The sequence below is a fragment of the Oncorhynchus nerka genome, linkage group LG15 (assembly GCF_034236695.1).
Source record: "Oncorhynchus nerka isolate Pitt River linkage group LG15, Oner_Uvic_2.0, whole genome shotgun sequence".
Lineage (NCBI taxonomy): Eukaryota > Metazoa > Chordata > Actinopteri > Salmoniformes > Salmonidae > Oncorhynchus > Oncorhynchus nerka.
Window position 1 is genome coordinate 8,222,661 of NC_088410.1, and position 21,241 is coordinate 8,243,901.

A 21,241-nucleotide genomic window follows, 5' to 3' on the forward strand; every position below is an offset into this window, starting at 1 on the left:
GCCTGAGGTAAGACCGAGAGGAGGACACAACCTGTGTTCACTAGACACCAGCCTCCTGAGGAGGACCCAACCTATGTTCACTAGACACCAGCCTCCTGTAGACCATTACACAGAGTAGCCTGAGGTAAGACCGAGAGGAGGACCCAACCTGTGTTCACTAGACACCAGCCTCCTGAGGAGGACCCAACCTATGTTCACTAGACACCAGCCTCCTGAGGAGGACCCAACCTATGTTCACTAGACACCAGCCTCCTGAAGACCATTACACAGAGTAGCCTGAGGTAAGACCGAGAGGAGGACACAACCTATGTTCACTAAACACCAGCCTCCTGTAGCCTATAACACAGTAATGTAATAGTAATAACTGTTACCCTTATTACTAAGATGTGGGTAACAGGGCCAACATTTTTCATAGGAAAACATGTAACACTTAGCCGCTATGCTAACACTAGCTTGCCAGCATCCTGAAGGCCATGACTACAGAGAGGAGAGCCAAACGGAAGAGACAGAGGCTCCCCCCCCCATTACTGTGGAAACACCACAGAGGCTCCTCCCCTGCCCCCCGTTACCGTCGAAACACCACAGAGGCTTGTTGTGTGGACGTGTGATGTACGACAATAAGATGGTTGTGTTGACGTGTGATGTCAGACAATAAGACGGTTGTGTTGACGTGTGATGTCAGACAATAAGACGGTTGTGTTGACGTGTGATGTCAGACAATAAGACGGTTGTGTTGACGTGTGATGTCAGAAAATAAGACGGTTGTGTTGACGTGTGATGTCAGACAATAAGACGGTTGTGTTGACGTGTGATGTAAGACAATAAGACGGTTGTGTTGACGTGTGATGTCAGACAATAAGATGGTTGTGTTGACGTGTGATGTCAGACAATAAGACGGTTGTGTTGACGTGTGATGTCAGACAATAAGACAATAAGACGGTTGTGTTGACGTGTGATGTCAGACAATAAGATGGTTGTGTTGACGTGTGATGTCAGACAATAAGACGGTTGTGTTGACGTGTGATGTCAGACAATAAGACGGTTGTGTTGATGTGTGATGTCAGACAATAAGACGGTTGTGTTGATGTGTGATGTCAGACAGTAAGATGGTTGTGTTGATGTGTGATGTCAGACAATAAGACGGTTGTGTTGACGTGTGATGTCAGACAATAAGATGGTTGTGTTGACGTGTGATGTGATGTAAGACAATAAGACGGTTGTGTTGACGTGTGATGTCAGACAATAAGACAACAATAAGACGGTTGTGTTGACGTGTGATGTCAGACAATAAGACAATAAGACAATAAGATGGTTGTGTTGGCGTGTGATGTCAGACAATAAGATGGTTGTGTTGACGTGTGATGTCAGACAATAAGACGGTTGTGTTATTGACGTGTGATGTCAGACAATAAGACAATAAGACGGTTGTGTTGATGTGTGATGTCAGACAATAAGATGGTTGTGTTGGCGTGTGATGTCAGACAATAAGATGGTTGTGTTGACGTGTGATGTCAGACAATAAGACAATAAGACGGTTGTGTTGACGTGTGATGTAAGACAATAAGACGGTTGTGTTGACGTGTGATGTCAGACAATAAGATGGTTGTGTTGACGTGTGATGTCAGACAATAAGACAATAAGACGGTTGTGTTGACGTGTGATGTCAGACAATAAGATGGTTGTGTTGACGGTTGTGTTGACGTGTGATGTAAGACAATAAGACGGTTGTGTTGACGTGTGATGTCAGACAATAAGATGGTTGTGTTGACGTGTGATGTCAGACAATAAGACAATAAGACGGTTGTGTTGACGTGTGATGTCAGACAATAAGATGGTTGTGTTGACGTGTGATGTCAGACAATAAGACAATAAGACGGTTGTGTTGATGTGTGATGTCAGACAATAAGATGGTTGTGTTGACGTGTGATGTAAGACAATAAGACGGTTGTATTGACGTGTGATGTCAGACAATAAGACAATAAGACGGTTGTGTTGACGTGTGATGTCAGACAATAAGACAATAAGACAATAAGATGGTTGTGTTGACGTGTGATGTCAGACAATAAGACGGTTGTGTTGACGTGTGATGTCAGACAATAAGACAATAAGACGGTTGTGTTGATGTGTGATGTCAGACAATAAGATGGTTGTGTTGGCGTGTGATGTCAGACAATAAGATGGTTGTGTTGATGTTACGAATCCCTTTTGGCCGACAGTCTAGGGGGGATGGTAATGAGACCCGTAACATAACTCATAAATTATTGTGACAAAGTAAAAGTGTGAACAAAATAACCACGACAACAGAAATCTACCGTCAAACTCCAGGTTTATTTATAAACACACGGTAATGGGGGGAGAGCAGGAAAAGGGGCTGAGCTGGACCCAAGGAAAGAAACAATAAGTATTCAAAAACACCCCTAAGCTAGACTAGCCTACTTTAACAACAGCTAACTAACTAACCAAAAATACAGTTGGTGGTCCGCCCAGTTCTAACTAGTGTATTTAACAAAGTTCACCTACGGGTAGTGTATGCCCATGGGCGACTTGTCTTGGTTTCCCCTTTTCCCACCAGCAAACAAACACAAACACCATAACCAAAAACAATACTCACAGGTGATGACAAAGTGCTATGGAGGTGCTTAAACAAAAGAGAGGTTAAGACACAAAGCGAGAGTGAAACACAGAGACCTACAGACATGGCATTTACAGAGAGATTGAGCGAGAGATTGAGCTAGAGATTGAGCTAGAGATTGCTCTAGAGTAAACAAATGGTGGGTTTTTTAAACCATGGGGAAGGAACTGTGATAGGTTAGGAAGTAGGAGGAGGTGTGTCTTCTGATTGATGATTGATTGTTGACTGATTGGGGAGTGATGGTTTTCACCTGTGAGGGGAGAAGGAGAGAAAAGAAACACACACAGGATACACACACACACACAGGATAACTGTATCCGTAACACTCCCACCCTTAAAAGAGCAACCCTAGGGGTGGCGACTGTGTTGACGTACAATGAATACTCACAACCTTGCATAACATAAGAAATCATTTTCACACAGACAAAGCATCTGCCAACACATTATCAGAACAAAACTGGTTACCCGATTTTGTCTTGATGTAACACACAATCAACCACCACATGCTCGAATGGTTCACCTATGACAGGTATGGGACAAAGAGGAGCGGGAGGAATAACCTGATTTGGTTTTCCTGTTATCTGACATGTGTGGCATGTCCGAGACAGAACTGAGCCACATCTTGTTTTAAACCCGGCCAAAAGAAATGTTGAAGCATCCGATTAAGTTTTTGTGATTCCTAAATGACCAGACCACTGGTGATCATGAGCAAGGGATAAGACATTTTGTCGAAAGGCTGTAGGAATCACTATTTGGTAAACAGCATTCCAATCTCCATCCGCGTCAACATGGGATTTCCATTTACAATGAGGAGATTACCATCAATGAAGTAAGACGTTCTTCTTCTTCACATCTTCCAATGAGACAACACTAGAAAAACATTTAGCAAGCTTGTTGTCAACCTTTTGGTTAGCAATCAGCTGCTCAATAAGTGACTGGTAACTGTATTGCATCAGCAATAAGTTGTGTTCTTGATTCTTTCCTGGGCTGTTTGTCAGAGGTGATCAGTGATGAGGTATCACACAATCCATCTTCTTGATCAACCTCTTTGAACAGTACAGTGTTCAGACAAATCTAAGACAATAAGACTCTTGTTGTGCCTGAGCACGTGATGACAGACAATAACACATGTGGATAACTCTGTGCCAGCTCATTCGAGAGATGTCACTTTTATCCAATACTTCCAATACTGGTACTACCTTTCCTCCGCCAATATGTGATGTCATTATAAAGGTCACACCTTTCACTGGCAACATAGGGCATACCCCCACTCTGAATATTCCACTGATTAACTCAGAGTATACTTTCACAAAGTGCAATGGCACTGGGACAAAACCCATTTCAATTGCACTAACACACTGGAACCACAGTATGATATCGTCAGATAAGGGCAACACATCAGACAATAAGATGGTAAACGTGTTGCCACACCAGTATCTCTAACAATTTTAAGACGCTGAGACGCTATTGTTGAGGGACACAAACCCCTCGAAAATGAATGGTTCATTGCGGTCGTGTGATTTCAAACTAAGTTACCCTGAGGCACCTGTTTTGTTGCAGACCTCATGTCAGACAATAGAGCAGACCTGTTGTGGCTTGGCGTGAGATCCCTTGTTTGGTTTAAGCAGGATGCAATCATTAATCATATGTCCTGTGTTGACAATAGAAACAGGACGCTCATTCAATAAGTGGTTGTGATATACTACTTGTGTTGATGTGTGATGTCAGACGACGTGTGACTAGGGCTAAGGTAGGTTCAGTGGCTCTACTCTGAGTTTGAGACAAAAGACACTCTTGTGTTCAACACAAACTGTCTGCCAACACAGACAATAAGCCAGGTTACTTTCTGTTGTTTGTGGTAAACTAAATGCGTTTGACGGGCAAGCAATTTTTAAACTCTTCCAACAAGATTAACTCCCGGAGAGAGTTGAAATCAGTTACCTTACTAGCAGCATGCCATTTATCAAACAGATTTCCCTTGTCTTAGCAAATTCCACATAAGTCTTACTAGAGACTTTCTGAGACCTAAATCTCTGTCGTGTATGCCTCAGGCACAATCATAGGCATGAAGAACAGTAGCTTTGACCACTTGTAATTCAAACTGTCCTCCAGAGTAGCGCACAAAACCTCTTGGGCTTTACCAGTTAATTTACACTGAAGTAATAGGCACCATACCTCTAAGGCCATTTCAATGCTACGGCTGATGTCAAATACACAAAAATAGGACTCAACCTCTGACTCTCTGAACAAAGGTACTAAGGCAATCTGCCTACTAATGTCAAACAATTTGAGGACACAGCAGTGAGGACGGCTGATGTCAGGCACAGTAGGACCGGAGGCTAGCCTCGCTGTCTCTGCCTCCAGTTCCATCTGGCGCATTTTGAACTCCAACTGGTTTGTTCTCTGTCTGCCTGATGTTTACAATCTCCAAATGTCGTTGTTCTCGTTCTTTTTCTGCCTCTATTTTATATATCTCCAACTGGAGAGTCTCTTGACAATTTGGGCTCTGTCTTCCACCTCCAGTTGAACTGTCTAAACGGACATCCCTCCTGGCATCACCATTTGACAGTGGGAGAGTGGATCAAAAACAATGTGGCTGGTGTTTTAGCCTGATTATCAGACACCAATGGGCTTACAGGAGCAGCAACATCCCCTAAGATGGGTAGTAGGCTCAGGCAGCGGTAACACAAGCAGCACCTGCTCTTCCAACAATACATTTAATACTAGCCGTTTAACCTCCGCCTTAACTAAACTCTGCGGTTCGATACTGAATAATGGTCATGCCAAGGTCATTAAATCAACTCTGACATTTGTCAAAAACCTCCCACGAAGGGTTATCCAAAAAGGATTTCAAATCAAAAGTAGTCATTTTACACTACTTCACAAGTGCCAAAGAAAATAGCAAACACTAATGCTACTTCAGCTATGACGCTCAACACTGAACTATACCACTACAACAATCTACATGAGCGGCATGGGTGTCAGTTAGACAGATAAGATGAGGCTCCACTTATGTTGTGTTTTGGCCCGATGTCAGTCAATAAGGGGAATGGTAATGAGACCCGTGATGTCATGCAAATTATTATTGTGACAAAGTAAAAGTGTGAACAGAAATAACCAAGACAACAGAAATCTACCGTCAAACTCCAGGTTTATTTATAAACACACAATAAGGTAATGGGGGAGAGCAGAAAAGGGGCTGAGCTGGACCCAAGGAAAGAAACAATAAGTATTCAAAAACACCCCTAAGCTAGACTAGCCTGTTTAACAACAGCTAACTAACTAACCAAAAATACAGTTGGTGGTCCGTTCTAACTAGTGTATTTAACAAAGTTCACCTACGGGTAGTGTATGCCCATGGGCGACTTGTCTTGGTTTCCCCTTTTCCCACCAGCAAACAAACACAAACACCATAACCAAAAACAATACTCACAGGTGATGACAAAGTGCTAGGAGGTGCTTAAACAAAAGAGAGGTTAAGACACAAAGCGGAGTGAAACACAGAGACCTACAGACATGGCATTTACAGAGAGATTGAGCTGTTGAGCTAGAGATTGTCTAGAGCAAACAAATGATGGGTTTTTGAAACCATGGGGAAGGAACTGTGATAGGTTAGGAAGTAGGAGGAGGTGTGTCTTCTGATTGATGATTGATTGTTGACTGATTGGGGAGTGATGGTTTTCACCTGTGAGGGGAGAAGGAGAGAAAAGAAACACACACAGGATACACACACACACACAGGATAACTGTATCCGTAAATAGTTGACGTTGATGTGATGTCAGACAATAAGACGGTTGTGTTGACGTGTGATGTCAGACAATAAGACAATAAGACGGTTGTGTTGATGTGTGATGTCAGACAATAAGACGGTTGTGTTGACGTGTGATGTCAGACAATAAGATGGTTGTGTTGACGTGTGATGTAAGACAATAAGACGGTTGTATTGACGTATGATGTCAGACAATAAGACAATAAGACGGTTGTGTTGACGTGTGATGTCAGACAATAAGACAATAAGACAATAAGATGGTTGTGTTGACGTGTGATGTCAGACAATAAGACGGTTGTGTTGACGTGTGATGTCAGACAATAAGACGGTTGTGTTGACGTGTGATGTCAGACAATAAGACAATAAGACGGTTGTGTTGACGTGTGATGTCAGACAATAAGACAATAAGACGGTTGTGTTGACGTGTGATGTCAGACAATAAGACGGTTGTGTTGACGTGTGATGTCAGACAATAAGACGGTTGTGTTGACGTGTGATGTCAGACAATAAGACAATAAGACGGTTGTGTTGATGTGTGATGTCAGACAATAAGATGGTTGTGTTGACGTGTGATGTCAGACAATAAGACGGTTGTGTTGACGTGTGATGTCAGACAATAAGACGGTTGTGTTGACGTGTGATGTCAGACAATAAGACAATAAGACGGTTGTGTTGATGTGTGATGTCAGACAATAAGACGGTTGTGTTGGCGTGTGATGTCAGACAATAAGATGGTTGTGTTGACGTGTGATGTCAGACAATAAGACGGTTGTGTTGACGTGTGATGTCAGACAATAAGACGGTTGTGTTGACGTGTGATGTCAGACAATAAGATGGTTGTGTTGACGTGTGATGTCAGACAATAAGACAATAAGACGGTTGTGTTGACGTGTGATGTCAGACAATAAGACGGTTGTGTTGACGTGTGATGTCAGACAATAAGATGGTTGTGTTGATGTGTGATGTCAGACAATAAGACGGTTGTGTTGACGTGTGATGTCAGACAATAAGATGGTTGTGTTGACGTGTGATGTCAGACAATAAGACGGTTGTGTTGACGTGTGATGTCAGACAATAAGACAATAAGACGGTTGTGTTGACGTGTGATGTCAGACAATAAGATGGTTGTGTTGACGTGTGATGTCAGACAATAAGACAATAAGACGGTTGTGTTGACGTGTGATGTCAGACAATAAGATGGTTGTGTTGACGTGTGATGTCAGACAATAAGACAATAAGACGGTTGTGTTGACGTGTGATGTCAGACAATAAGACGGTTGTGTTGATGTGTGATGTCAGACAATAAGATGGTTGTGTTGACGTGTGATGTCAGACAATGAGACAATAAGACAATAAGACGGTTGTGTTGACGTGTGATGTCAGACAATAAGATGGTTGTGTTGACGTGTGATGTCAGACAATAAGACAATAAGATGGTTGTGTTGACGTGTGATGTCAGACAATAAGATGGTTGTGTTGACGTGTGATGTCAGACAATAAGACAATAAGACGGTTGTGTTGACGTGTGATGTCAGACAATAAGACGGTTGTGTTGACGTGTGATGTCAGACAGTAAGACGGTTGTGTCAATTTGTAAGTCGCTCTGGATAAGAGCGTCTGCTAAATGACTTAAATGTAAATGTAAATGTGTTGATGTGTGATGTCAGACAGTAAGACGGTTGTGTTGACGTGTGATGTCAGACAATAAGATGGTTGTGTTGACGTGTGATGTAAGACAATAAGACGGTTGTATTGACGTGTGATGTCAGACAATAAGACAATAAGACGGTTGTGTTGACGTGTGATGTCAGACAATAAGACAATAAGACAATAAGATGGTTGTGTTGACGTGTGATGTCAGACAATAAGACGGTTGTGTTGACGTGTGATGTCAGACAATAAGACGGTTGTGTTGACGTGTGATGTCAGACAATAAGACAATAAGACGGTTGTGTTGATGTGTGATGTCAGACAATAAGATGGTTGTGTTGGCGTGTGATGTCAGACAATAAGATGGTTGTGTTGACGTGTGATGTCAGACAATAAGACGGTTGTGTTGACGTGTGATGTCAGACAATAAGACAATAAGACGGTTGTGTTGATGTGTGATGTCAGACAATAAGACGGTTGTGTTGACGTGTGATGTCAGACAATAAGATGGTTGTGTTGACGTGTGATGTAAGACAATAAGACGGTTGTATTGACGTATGATGTCAGACAATAAGACAATAAGACGTGTTGTGTTGATGTGTGATGTCAGACAATAAGACGATGTTGTGTTGACGTGTGATGTCAGACAATAAGATGGTTGTGTTGACGTGTGATGTAAGACAATAAGACGGTTGTGTTGACGTGTGATGTCAGACAATAAGACGGTTGTGTTGACGTGTGATGTCAGACAATAAGACAATAAGACAATAAGATGGTTGTGTTGACGTGTGATGTCAGACAATAAGACGGTTGTGTTGACGTGTGATGTCAGACAATAAGACAATAAGTTGTGTTGACGTGTGATGTCAGACAATAAGACAATAAGACGGTTGTGTTGACGTGTGATGTCAGACAATAAGAAGACGGTTGTGTTGACGTGTGATGTCAGACAATAAGACAATAAGACGGTTGTGTTGATGTGTGATGTCAGACAATAAGATGGTTGTGTTGACGTGTGATGTCAGACAATAAGACAATAAGATGGTTGTGTTGATGTGTGATGTCAGACAATAAGACAATAAGACAATAAGTTGTGTTGACGTGTGATGTCAGACAATAAGACGGTTGTGTTGACGTGTGATGTCAGACAATAAGACAATAAGACGGTTGTGTTGATGTGTGATGTCAGACAATAAGACGGTTGTGTTGACGTGTGATGTCAGACAATAAGATGGTTGTGTTGACGTGTGATGTCAGACAATAAGACGGTTGTGTTGACGTGTGATGTCAGACAATAAGATGGTTGTGTTGACGTGTGATGTCAGACAATAAGACAACGTGTGATGTCAGACAATAAGATGGTTGTGTTGACGTGTGATGTCAGACAATAAGACAATAAGACGGTTGTGTTGACGTGTGATGTCAGACAATAAGATGGTTGTGTTGACGTGTGATGTCAGACAATAAGACAATAAGACGGTTGTGTTGACGTGTGATGTCAGACAATAAGATGGTTGTGTTGACGTGTGATGTCAGACAATAAGACAATAAGATGGTTGTGTTGATGTGTGATGTCAGACAATAAGACGGTTGTGTTGACGTGTGATGTCAGACAATAAGACGGTTGTGTTGATGTGTGATGTCAGACAATAAGATGGTTGTGTTGACGTGTGATGTCAGACAATAAGACAATAAGACGGTTGTGTTGACGTGTGATGTCAGACAATAAGACGGTTGTGTTGACGTGTGATGTCAGACAATAAGACGGTTGTGTTGACGTGTGATGTCAGACAATAAGACGGTTGTGTTGACGTGTGATGTCAGACAATAAGATGGTTGTGTTGACGTGTGATGTAAGACAATAAGACGGTTGTATTGACGTGTGATGTCAGACAATAAGACAATAAGACGGTTGTGTTGACGTGTGATGTCAGACAATAAGACAATAAGACAATAAGATGGTTGTGTTGACGTGTGATGTCAGACAATAAGACGGTTGTGTTGACGTGTGATGTCAGACAATAAGACAATAAGACGGTTGTGTTGATGTGTGATGTCAGACAATAAGATGGTTGTGTTGGCGAGACAATAAGATGGTTGTGTTGACGTGTGATGTCAGACAATAAGACGGTTGTGTTGATGTGTGATTTCAGACAATAAGATGGTTGTGTTGACGTGTGATGTCAGACAATAAGACAATAAGACGGTTGTGTTGACGTGTGATGTCAGACAATAAGACGGTTGTGTTGACGTGTGATGTCAGACAATAAGACGGTTGTGTTGACGTGTGATGTCAGACAGTAAGACGGTTGTGTCATGTCAGACAATTGTAAGTCGCTAAGACTGGATAAGAGCGTCAAATGACAAATGTAAATGTAAATGACAACAGTAAGACGGTTGTGTTGACGTGTGATGTCAGACAATAAGATGGTTGTGTTGACGTGTGATGTAAGACAATAAGACGGTTGTATTGACGTGTGATGTCAGACAATAAGACAATAAGATGGTTGTGTTGATGTGTGATGTCAGACAATAAGACGGTTGTGTTGACGTGTGATGTCAGACAATAAGATGGTTGTGTTGACGTGTGATGTCAGACAATAAGACGGTTGTTTGATGTGTGATGTCAGACAATAAGACAATAAGACGGTTGTGTTGACGTGTGATGTCAGACAATAAGACAATAAGACAACGTGTGATGTCAGACAATAAGACGGTTGTGTTGACGTGTGATGTCAGACAATAAGACAATAAGACGGTTGTGTTGATGTGTGATGTCAGACAATAAGACGGTTGTGTTGACGTGTGATGTCAGACAATAAGATGGTTGTGTTGACGTGTGATGTAAGACAATAAGACGGTTGTATTGACGTATGATGTCAGACAATAAGACAATAAGACGGTTGTGTTGACGTGTGATGTCAGACAATAAGACAATAAGACAATAAGATGGTTGTGTTGACGTGTGATGTCAGACAATAAGACGGTTGTGTTGACGTGTGATGTCAGACAATAAGACAATAAGACGGTTGTGTTGACGTGTGATGTCAGACAATAAGACAATAAGACGGTTGTGTTGACGTGTGATGTCAGACAATAAGACAATAAGACGGTTGTGTTGATGTGTGATGTCAGACAATAAGACAATAAGACGGTTGTGTTGATGTGTGATGTCAGACAATAAGACGGTTGTGTTGGCGTGTGATGTCAGACAATAAGATGGTTGTGTTGACGTGTGATGTCAGACAATAAGACGGTTGTGTTGACGTGTGATGTCAGACAATAAGACGGTTGTGTTGACGTGTGATGTCTGACAATAAGACGGTTGTGTTGACGTGTGATGTCAGACAATAAGATGGTTGTGTTGACGTGTGATGTCAGACAATAAGACAATAAGACGGTTGTGTTGACGTGTGATGTCAGACAATAAGACTGTTGTGTTGACGTGTGATGTAAGACAATAAGACGGTTGTGTTGACGTGTGATGTCAGACAATAAGATGGTTGTGTTGACGTGTGATGTCAGACAATAAGACAATAAGACGGTTGTGTTGACGTGTGATGTCAGACAATAAGATGGTTGTGTTGATGTGTGATGTAATACAATAAGACAATAAGACGGTTGTGTTGATGTGTGATGTCAGACAATAAGACAATAAGACGGTTGTGTTGATGTGTGATGTCAGACAATAAGACGGGTGTGTTATCTGTTTCACCGTGTTGCAGTAAGGCCAATGCCCTGACGGTGACCAACTGCAACATAATGAAGAAGAGAACGCTGTTCGTCATCGCTGAAGGGGCCTTCCAGAGCCGTAGCACTGTCTCTGCTACCTCCTACCAGCTAACACAGCCATACATAGGTACCTCCTACCAGCTAACACAGCCATATATAGGTACCTTCTACCAGCTAACACAGCCATACATAGGTACCTCCTACCAGCTAACACAGCCATACATAGGTACCTCCTACCAGCTAACACAGCCATACATAGATACCTCCTACCAGCTAACACAGCCATACATAGATACCTCCTACCAGCTAACACAGCCATACATAACATACATACAGTTGAAGTTGGAAGTTTAGATACGAGTCTACTCTATGCGTACTCATTCTACTCTCTGTCTGACCACTAGGTGGTGCTGACTCAGTCTACTCTGTCTGACCACTAGGTGGTGCTGACTCAGCCTACTCTGTCTGTCCACTAGGTGGTGCTGATTCAGTCTACTCTGTCTGACCACTAGGTGGTGTTGACTCAGACTACTCTGTCTGTCCACTAGGTGGTGCTGATTCAGTCTACTCTGTCTGTCCACTAGGTGGTGCTGATTCAGTATACTCTGTCTGACCGCTAGGGGGTGCTGACTCAGCCTACTCTGTCTGACCACTAGGTGGTGCTGACTCAGCCTACTCTGTCTGACCACTAGGTGGTGCTGACTCAGCCTACTCTGTCTGACCACTAGGTGGTGCTGACTCAGCCTACTCTATGTCTGACCACTAGGTGGTGCTGACTCAGCCTACTCTCTGTCTGTCCACTAGGTGGTGCTGACTCAGCCTACGTCCAGCGTCTGTCCACCTCTAACATCAGTATGGACATGGACACTTTCATCAGCCTGGACCCTACTGTTATACAGGTGTGTATGTGTGTGCGTTTCTACCTACCTACCCTACCTACCTACCTACCTACCAACCTACCTGTCTGTCTGTCTGTCTGTCGTTATCCCCCTAACCCCTCCACCCTCAGACTCTGGGTGTGAGCCAGGTCAAAGGTCTGCTGGGTTCTAACCTGCCAGAGCTGAAGAGCTATGAGAACCAGAGCGCGGTCCGGACCTGGATCAGCACCCGTTTCCAGGCCGACCTGGACTATCTGGGGCTGGGTCTGAAGGGAGGCAAGGCTGACCCCACCACGGTTGGCGTGGGAACCATCATACTTCCTACCAGTGCAGGGGTAACTGGAGGAGCTGGGCCAGTCAACACCGTGGCTGGAGGAGCTGCTGCTACTACTACAGGTAAAACATAACCGTTCCTTTTTATCTATGAAAGATCAGCCGGTTCGCTTTCATTTCTCTGTGAGCTCCGAGAGAGAGAGATTTATGATTTGAGGTTCAGTGAACAAAGTTATAATGTTTGTTTTGTTTCTGTGTAGCGAGCGGCGGAGCGATCAACAGACCAATGTTCGGCCTCCACCTTCTCCTCACCACTCTGGCCGTCGCTGTCCTGTACATTCTACACTGATTTAAACACTGATTTCAGAGATTTTATATTTCAGAGTGAGAGAGTTAACTGACTCCATAGCATCAAGTCGCATTCGGCTCAGACAGGGAAAAACATAATGTAAAGTTCTCAAACAGGAAACAAAAATGTATACGTTTAGAGTCAGGTAGTGCCTTTAGATATTGTAAATATCACTGAATACAAGGATATACTGGACCTATCAAAAGACTATAAAACCATCTTTAGTCACATCAATGTTTCTGCTCTGACAAGTTCTGCATTTTATTTAAGTGTCACTTTGTATGTTGTTCTGTCTTGGTTGGTTGGAATGAAGTCTGTTCTGTCTTGGTGGTTGGAATGAAGTCTGTTCTGTCTTGGTGGTTGGAATGAAGTCTGTTCTGTCTTGGTGGTTGGAATGAAGTCTGTTCTGTCTTGGTGGTTGGAATGAAGTCTGTTCTGGCCTGGTGGTTGGAATGAAGTCTGTTCTGTCTTGGTGGTTGGAATGAAGTCTGTTCTGTCTTGGTGGTTGGAATGAAGTCTGTTCTGTCTTGGTGGTTGGAATGAAGTCTGTTCTGTCTTGGTGGTTGGAATGAAGTCTGTTCTGTCTTGGTGGTTGGTCTGTTCTGTCTTGGTGGTTGGAATGAAGTCTGTTCTGTCTTGGTGGTTGGAATGAAGTCTGTTCTGGTCTGTGGTTGGAATGAAGTCTGTTCTGTCTTGGTGGTTGGAATGAAGTCTGTTCTGTTGGAATGAAGTCTGTTCTGTTCTGGCCTGGTGGTTGGAATGAAGTCTGTTCTGTCTTGGTGGTTGGAATGAAGTCTGTTCTGTCTTGGTGGTTGGAATGAAGTCTGTTCTGTCTTGGTGGTTGGAATGAAGTCTGTTCTGTCTTGGTGGTTGGAATGAAGTCTGTTCTGTCTTGGTGGTTGGAATGAAGTCTGTTCTGGCCTGGTGGTTGGAATGAAGTCTGTTCTGTCTTGGTGGTTGGAATGAAGTCTGTTCTGGCCTGGTGGTTGGAATGAAGTCTGTTCTGTCTTGGTGGTTGGAATGAAGTCTGTTCTGTCTTGGTGGTTGGAATGAAGTCTGTTCTGTCTTGGTGGTTGGAATGAAGTCTGTTCTGTCTTGGTGGTTGGAATGTTGTCTGTTCTGTCTTGGTGGTTGGAATGAAGTCTGTTCTGTCTTGGTGGTTGGAATGAAGTCTGTTCTGTCTTGGTGGTTGGAATGAAGTCTGTTCTGTCTTGGTGGTTGGAATGAAGTCTGTTCTGTCTTGGTGGTTGGAATGAAGTCTGTTCTGTCTTGGTGGTTGGAATGAAGTCTGTTCTGTCTTGGTGGTTGGAATGTTGTCTGTTCTGTCTTGGTGGTTGGAATGTTGTTGGAATGAACTATTTTCTGTTTTGGTGGCTGGAACGTTGTTTAAAAGAAGAATTTGTAGGGCTCTATTCAGTCTGTGTAGCTGAAAGGTCATTTCCTATTGAGCCAAGTTCTGCAGCATTTACCATGAATGCAGTCTACGCTACGGGAACATTGCCTTTCAATTTAAATTATGCTGTAATGCTGAACTTCCACGATGTGGATTGAATAGAGCCCTTTGTCTTTGCCTTTGGGTGAAAATATGAAGGTATTTCATTACATGACAAAGAAGTCTTGTGTTGGTGATGTCGTCTTTCTGGGACAGCCATTTTGTTTTTCTCAGGGTTAGTATCTCCAACACTTATCCACCGAGCCAAAACCCTGTTCAATGTCATGACAACCAATTCCTCTAGTGCAGAATGATTGATGTCATTAGAATGTCACTGTGCTTTTGTTCATGTCAGCTCAAACTGTTGTCTGTCTTCTCAATGCTGCCATTTGATGATACTAAATAGCAGATGTTGAATGTATGATTTAATTAATAAAAATGTATATTATTACACAATCCCCCCCCTAATTTTTTTATTTTTATTTATAAAGAAATAAACAGCCTATGAACTAAGATCTGATAATAAAAACAAATAGTTTTTCTACAAATTAACAAAATATTTTAGCGGTTGTGAAATTATTGTATTTTTCAGGGCTCAGTTTATTCCTAACAAACCAGTACAGTACTCAATCAGAAAGACTCACGGTGCTGCATTGAGACAATTAGAGTAATATAACTTACAGATCATACAACAACCATCAAACCATGAATACTCACATTCTACATTGTCTATTTCTATGGCACACATATTTTACCGTTGCCAAGGCAGCGGTGAACTGCATAACAAGTGACAGGGCGGGATGGGATGGAACACTGTCAATGACAATTCAATTGTTCTATTGAGTTAAATCTAATTGAAATCGTACATTTTTGCCGTTGCCAAGGCAACCGTTAACTGGATAGCAGGGGACAGGGCAGGATGGGACGGAACACTGTCAATGACAACATTCTGTGACAGTTAAATTGTTCTATTGAGTTAAATCTAATTTAAGTCGCACATTTTTGCCGTTGCCAAGGCAACCGTTAACTGGATAGCAAGGGACAGGGCAGGATGGGACGGAACACTGTCAATGACAACATTCTGTGACAGTTAAATTGTTCTATTGAGTTAAATCTAATTTGTCTTTCAAACACGTGGTAGCCTGCTGTGCAGTTCAAATCAAATCAAATCAAATGTATTATATAGCCCTTCGTACATCAGCTGATATCTCAAAGTGCTGTACAGAAACCCAGCCTAAACCCCCAAACAGCAAGCAATGCAGGTGTAGAAGCAGTTCTACTGGGTGGAAGCTGAGAGAAACAACAGACTGTGTTGGAAGAGCAACTTGTCTCAGAAGACAAGACACAATGTTGTAGCTAGCTTCCCAAAAGACACGGGAGTCTCCTGCTGGTTATTATGGGCTTATAAGCGCTTATAAACCCCCAGGAGGGTCTTGCAGGAGGGACACGTGTGCTTGGCGTCTTTGAGCCTGTCGAAACAGAACGGGATGAGACAGCAACCCAGAACAAACCTGAGGAGGAGGAACAACAGCGGTCAAACATTGTATGGAGATGCATCTTAAGGCCTAAAAGGGATTTTATTTCTCTTAATCACAATCATCTTTTACCAGTTAAATGTAGACACAAATTAAATACATTTTTGTATAAAAATGTTTTCCAAAATATTGCATTCAAATATCTCATTAAATATAGTATATGCATATATCTCATTAAATATAGTATATGCATATTTGCACAAATGCATTTTAAACCTGAATGAAGTCAGCTTAAATATTTTGGTTTCATTTTGTTAAAACACTCCAGGCCCTGACTTGTCCAGAGCGGATTTTTAACTAGTTTTTAACTAGTTCTCATTTACAACTGCGACCTGGCCAAGATAAAGCATAGCAGTGTGAACAGACAACACAGAGTTACACATGGAATAAACAAAACATACAGTCAATAACACAGAGTTACACATGGAGTAAACAAAACATACAGTCAATAATACAGAGTTACACATGGAGTAAACAAAACATACAGTCAATAATACAGAGTTACACATGGAGTAAACAAAACATACAGTCAATAATACAGAGTTACACATGGAGTAAACAAAACATACAGTCAATAATACAGAGTTACACATGGAGTAAACAAAACATACAGTCAATAATACAGAGTTACACATGGAGTAAACAAAACATACAGTCAATAATACAGAGTTACACATGGAGTAAACAAAACATACAGTCAATAATACAGTAGAACAAAAAAAGAAAAACGTCTATATACAGTGAGTGCAAATGAGGTGAGATAAGGGAGTTAAAGGCAATAAATAGGCCATAGTGGCGTAGTCATTACAATATAGCAATTAAACACTGGAATTGTGGATAAATACTTAATCTTTCTATCTGTAAAATACCAAAGTCGTAGGTAAAATGCATTTTTGGTGCATTTTTCCCAAAAGAAAATGTTATCTAGAATAAACAATTGACCAACATATCAACAATTCCCTCTGGGGCAAGTCTGGAGAAAACATGGAAGCATAACCTCACAACATGTGGTGAAGGAAGAGGACTCTGAAGCTGAGAGAAATTAGCTTGGTTTGTGGGAAAAGAGTCTGACTTCCAGGAAATGGCAGTTAAAAGACAAGTACACTGAAATTAGACGACCCATTAGACGACCCATTAGACAACCAATTAGACGACCCATTAGACGACCCATTAGACGACCCATTAGACGAACAATTAGACGACCATTAGACGACCCATTAGACGACCCATTAGACAACCCATTAGACCATTAGACGAACCATTAGACGACCCATTAGACGACCCATTAGACGACCAATTAGACGACCAATTAGACGACCCATTAGACCATTAGACGACCCATTAGACGACCCATTAGACAACCCATTAGACGACCCATTAGACGACCCATTAGACAACCCATTAGACAACCCATTAGACGACCCATTAGACGACCCATTAGACAACCCATTAGACCATTAGACAACCCATTAGACGACCAATTAGACGACCCATTAGACCATTAGACAACCCATTAGACAACCCATTAGACGACCCATTAGACAACCCATTAGACAACCCATTAGACAACCCATTACACGACCCATTAGACAACCCATTACACGACCCATTACACGACCCATTAGACGACCCATTAGACGACCAAAGCCTAATTTACACCCAATCACAACCTCATCAAAGAAAGTTACGAAATATAGTCCAGTTTGTAACACTCTGTATGAAATGGTCTTTTATTCAATAATGTGTCATTTAATGTAGTGAGCTTTGAAACTGATTGATTCATAGATTATTTTAAATGACGGTAGTATGATAAACAAAAACAAATACATACATTTTCATCAAGTTTGACATTTGTTTGTTTATTTTGTGAAAATAACTAATTAAAATAAATAATAAAATTACTAATATTAAGTGGATCAAAATCACGACAAAATCTCAACGTTGTTAGATGGATGCAAGTCATTTCAGCCTGTGGTGTCTGACCTGGACCCACTGACTAACAGTAGGGTTGGCTTTCACCCCATACTACACACACACACACACACACACACACACAGACACACACAAACAGACACACACACACACCACACACACAGACACAGACACAGACACAGAGACAGAGACAGAGACAGAGACAGACAGACACACAGACACACAGACACACAGACACACAGAGACACAGAGACACACCACACACACACACACACACACACACACACACACACACACACACACACACACACACACACACACACACACACACACACACACACACACACACACACACACACACACACACACACAGACACACACACACAGACACACACACACAGACACACACACACACACACCACACAGACACAGACACACAGACACACACAGACACAGACACACAGACACACACACACACACCACACAGACACACATACACACACAGACACACACAGACACCCCCCACACACACACACAGACACACAGACAGACACACAGACAGACACACACACACACCACACAGACACAGACACCACACACACAGACACACAGACACACACAGACACACACCACACAGACACAGACACACAGACACACACAGACACACACAGACACAGACACACACACACACACACACACACACACACAGACACAGACACACACAGACACACACACACACACTCTTGTACGCACCCACAGAAGAAGAGTCCTCCACAGAAGAGGTAGGTGAGGACACCAGAGGAGAAGTCAACCTTAGTGACCACGGTCTGGTGACAGGTAGGACAGGTCATCTGGACAGGACTGTCCCCAAACGCACCGATGGCCACTGGAGGAGGGGGGGGGGTATTAGTTCATTCTCTAATTCATTAACATGTTAATTCATTCATTCCTACAGTACCTCAAAGCATGGCTTCATTCATTCATCAATTCATCCATTAAATTCAATTCATTCATCCATCCATTCATTATTTACTTTCTTCCAACTCATCTGTCCACTGAAAACACACGGCTGTTTCACTTCCTTTATAGCATGACTTCATCTATCTGTCCACTGAAAACACACGGCTGTTTAACTTCCTTTATAGCCTGACTTCATCCATCCATCTGCCCACTGAAAACACACGGCTGTTTAACTTCCTTTATAGCCTGACTTCATTCATCCATCTGCCCACTGAAAACACACGGCTGTTTAACTTCCTTTATAGCATGACTTCATCTATCTGCCCACTGAAAACACACGGCTGTTTAAACTTCCTTTATAGCATGACTTCATCTATCTGCCCACTGAAAACACACGGCTGTTTAACTTCCTTTATAGCATGACTTCATCATCCATCTGCCCACTGAAAACACACGGCTGTTTAACTTCCTTTATAGCATGACTTCATCCATCTGTCCACTGAAAACACACGGCTGTTTAACTTCCTTTATAGCATGACTTCATCCATCTGTCCACTGAAAACACACGGCTGTTTAACTTCCTTTATAGCCTGACTTCATCCATCTGTCCACTGAAAACACACGGCTGTTTAACTTCCTTTATAGCATGACTTCATTCATCCATCTGTCCACTGAAAACACACGGCTGTTTAACTTCCTTTATAGCATGACTTCATCTATCTGCCCACTGAAAACACATGGCTGTTTGACTTCCTATATAGCCTGACTTCATCTATCTGTCCACTGAAAACACACGGCTGTTTAACTTCCTTTATAGCCTGACTTCATTCATCCATCTGCCCACTGAAAACACACGGCTGTTTAACTTCCTTTATAGCCTGACTTCATCTATCTGCCCACTGAAAACACACGGCTGTTTTAACTTCCTTTATAGCATGACTTCATCTATCTGCCCACTGAAAACACACGGCTGTTTGACTTCCTTTATAGCCTGACTTCATCTATCTGTCCACTGAAAACACACGGCTGTTTAACTTCCTTTATAGCCTGACTTCATTCATCCATCTGCCCACTGAAAACACACGGCTGTTTGACTTCCTTTATAGCCTGACTTCATCTATCTGTCCACTGAAAACACACGGCTGTTTAACTTCCTTTATAGCCTGACTTCATTCATCCATCTGTCCACTGAAAACACACGGCTGTTTAACTTCCTTTATAGCCTGACTTCATTCATCCATCTGCCCACTGAAAACACACGGCTGTTTAACTTCCTTTATAGCCTGACTTCATCTATTTGTCCACTGAAAACACACGGCTGTTTAACTTCTTTTATAGTTAACAAGAGTTTCACTCAACCCAAAGTACAGTAGGACATACCAACAGGCACCTGGACGTTGGCCATCCTCCCTGAGAGGAAAGAGAGTTGAGTACTAACAGAGAACACACAGAAAGATGTGCAATACACTAATGGAACACTCAACATGCTGATAACCATAGAGAAAACATTCAAACTACAAATAAAATAGTCTTATTTTTTGATAAGCTTACATTTTTCATCATTACTTTTCCAATAACAGACACACATCTCTTATAAAGTACTTACAGGTCTGCTGTGAGGGAGAGTCTTACTGCTCTGCTGGTCCAAAAGGAGTCTGTTACTGTTCTACTACTCAGTAACACAGGAGGGTGAACAGAGTCAGTAGCCGGATCCGCCCATCCTACCAAACAGCCTATCCTGTTATCTACTGTCCTGTCTCCTACCAAACAGCCTATCCTGTTATCTACTGTCCTGTCTCCTACCAAACAGCCTATCCTGTTATCTACTGTCCTGTCTCCTACCAAACAGCCTATCCTGTTATCTACTGTCCTGTCTCCTAAACAGCAAACAGCCTGTCCTGTTATCTACTGTCCTGTCTCCTACCAAACAGCCTATCCTGTTATCTACTGTCCTGTCTCCTACCAAACAGCCTATCCTGTTATCTACTGTCCTGTCTCCTACCAAACAGCCTATCCTGTTATCTACTGTCCTGTCTCCTACCAAACAGCCTAGTTATCTACTGTCCTGTCTCCTATCCTGTTATCTACTGTCCTGTCT

The 21,241-nt window shown here is 42.3% G+C and overlaps 2 protein-coding genes across 3 annotated transcripts in view; one reads left to right on the plus strand and one right to left on the minus strand.

Moving 5' to 3' along the window:
- LOC115115792 (uncharacterized) overlaps positions 1-13,835 on the plus strand; it is a 66,001-nt gene extending 52,166 nt beyond the window's left edge. The window contains exons 47-51 of the mRNA XM_065002180.1: positions 1-7; positions 11,778-11,911; positions 12,589-12,683; positions 12,794-13,058; positions 13,196-13,835. The exon at positions 1-7 is cut by the window's left edge and continues 130 nt beyond it. Coding sequence (XP_064858252.1) covers positions 1-7; positions 11,778-11,911; positions 12,589-12,683; positions 12,794-13,058; positions 13,196-13,284 — 590 coding nt within the window. The 3' untranslated portion in view covers positions 13,285-13,835. The remainder of the gene's footprint in view (positions 8-11,777; positions 11,912-12,588; positions 12,684-12,793; positions 13,059-13,195) is intronic.
- An 830-nt stretch (positions 13,836-14,665) lies between these two features.
- Positions 14,666-20,873, minus strand: LOC135559984 (lipopolysaccharide-induced tumor necrosis factor-alpha factor homolog). 2 transcript variants are annotated; one of them, XM_065000898.1, is made up of 4 exons: positions 20,750-20,873; positions 20,503-20,553; positions 18,937-19,069; positions 14,666-16,227 (listed from the first exon to the last, which is right to left on the minus strand). In XM_065000898.1, exons 2-4 carry the CDS (start codon positions 20,546-20,548, stop codon positions 16,119-16,121), a joined length of 288 nt encoding a protein of 95 aa, XP_064856970.1. In that variant the 5' UTR covers positions 20,549-20,553; positions 20,750-20,873; the 3' UTR covers positions 14,666-16,118. The 2 variants fall into 2 exon arrangements, with proteins under 2 accessions (XP_064856970.1, XP_064856971.1); XM_065000899.1 differs by having other exon boundaries at positions 20,524-20,553; positions 20,750-20,864.
- Positions 20,874-21,241: the final 368 nt, after the last annotated feature.

Excerpts from the sequence above, each read along its gene's own strand:
- LOC135559984 (XM_065000898.1), bottom strand. The coding sequence starts at position 20,548 with ATGGCCAACGTCCAGGTGCCTGTTGGTATGTCCTACTGTACTTTGG. Across the intron at positions 19,070-20,502 it reads TATGTCCTACTGTACTTTGG|TGGCCATCGGTGCGTTTGGG; the intron begins GTTGAGTGAAAC and ends CCCCTCCTCCAG. Across the intron at positions 16,228-18,936 it reads GGAGGACTCTTCTTCTGTGG|GTTTGTTCTGGGTTGCTGTC; the intron begins GTGCGTACAAGA and ends CCTCCTCCTCAG.